Genomic DNA, 481 nt, shown 5'->3' on the forward strand with positions numbered 1-481 from the left:
CGTGGGGATGAGCCCAAGTCCAGCCCCTGCGGGGCCGGCTGGGCTGGGACAGCAGGAGCTGTCTCCCCGTTTTTGGTGCAAGGGGGTGACAGCACAAACGCTTGGCCCTGGTGTGTTCAGGAGCTGGTGCAGCAGCTGCCCTACGCGGGCGCTCCTGTTCTTTGCCCCCGTTCCACCTGCCCGCGTGCAGGACCAGGCCGGGCTGCCCAAACACGCCGTCACGCCTTCTTCCTGTCCCCTCCACAGAACACGCAGTACTACGACAAGCGCTGGTCGTGTGAGCTCTTCCTCCTGGTGTCCATCAGCACGTCCGTCATCCTGATGCAGTACCTGCTGCCCGCCCGCTACTGCAAAAAAAAACTGGGCTGCTGGCAGAAGGTCGACCCGGCGCTCTGCTCCAACGTGCTGCAGCACCAGTAAGGAACCATCCCGGGGCTCGGGCTGGAGTTCTCGTAGCCGGCGTGGCTGGTGGCGTGGACAG

The 481-nt window shown here is 64.7% G+C and overlaps 1 protein-coding gene across 1 annotated transcript in view; it reads left to right on the plus strand.

Annotated features, from left to right (window-relative positions):
• Positions 1-420, plus strand: part of TMEM39B (transmembrane protein 39B) — a gene marked incomplete at its 5' end in the record, with an annotated part of 4,680 nt that extends 4,260 nt beyond the window's left edge. The window contains one exon of the mRNA XM_010157615.1: positions 247-420. Within this exon, the coding sequence (XP_010155917.1) occupies positions 247-420 (174 nt within the window). The remainder of the gene's footprint in view (positions 1-246) is intronic.
• Positions 421-481: the final 61 nt, after the last annotated feature.

Source organism: Eurypyga helias, unplaced genomic scaffold, assembly GCF_000690775.1.
Source record: "Eurypyga helias isolate BGI_N326 unplaced genomic scaffold, ASM69077v1 scaffold27878, whole genome shotgun sequence".
Lineage (NCBI taxonomy): Eukaryota > Metazoa > Chordata > Aves > Eurypygiformes > Eurypygidae > Eurypyga > Eurypyga helias.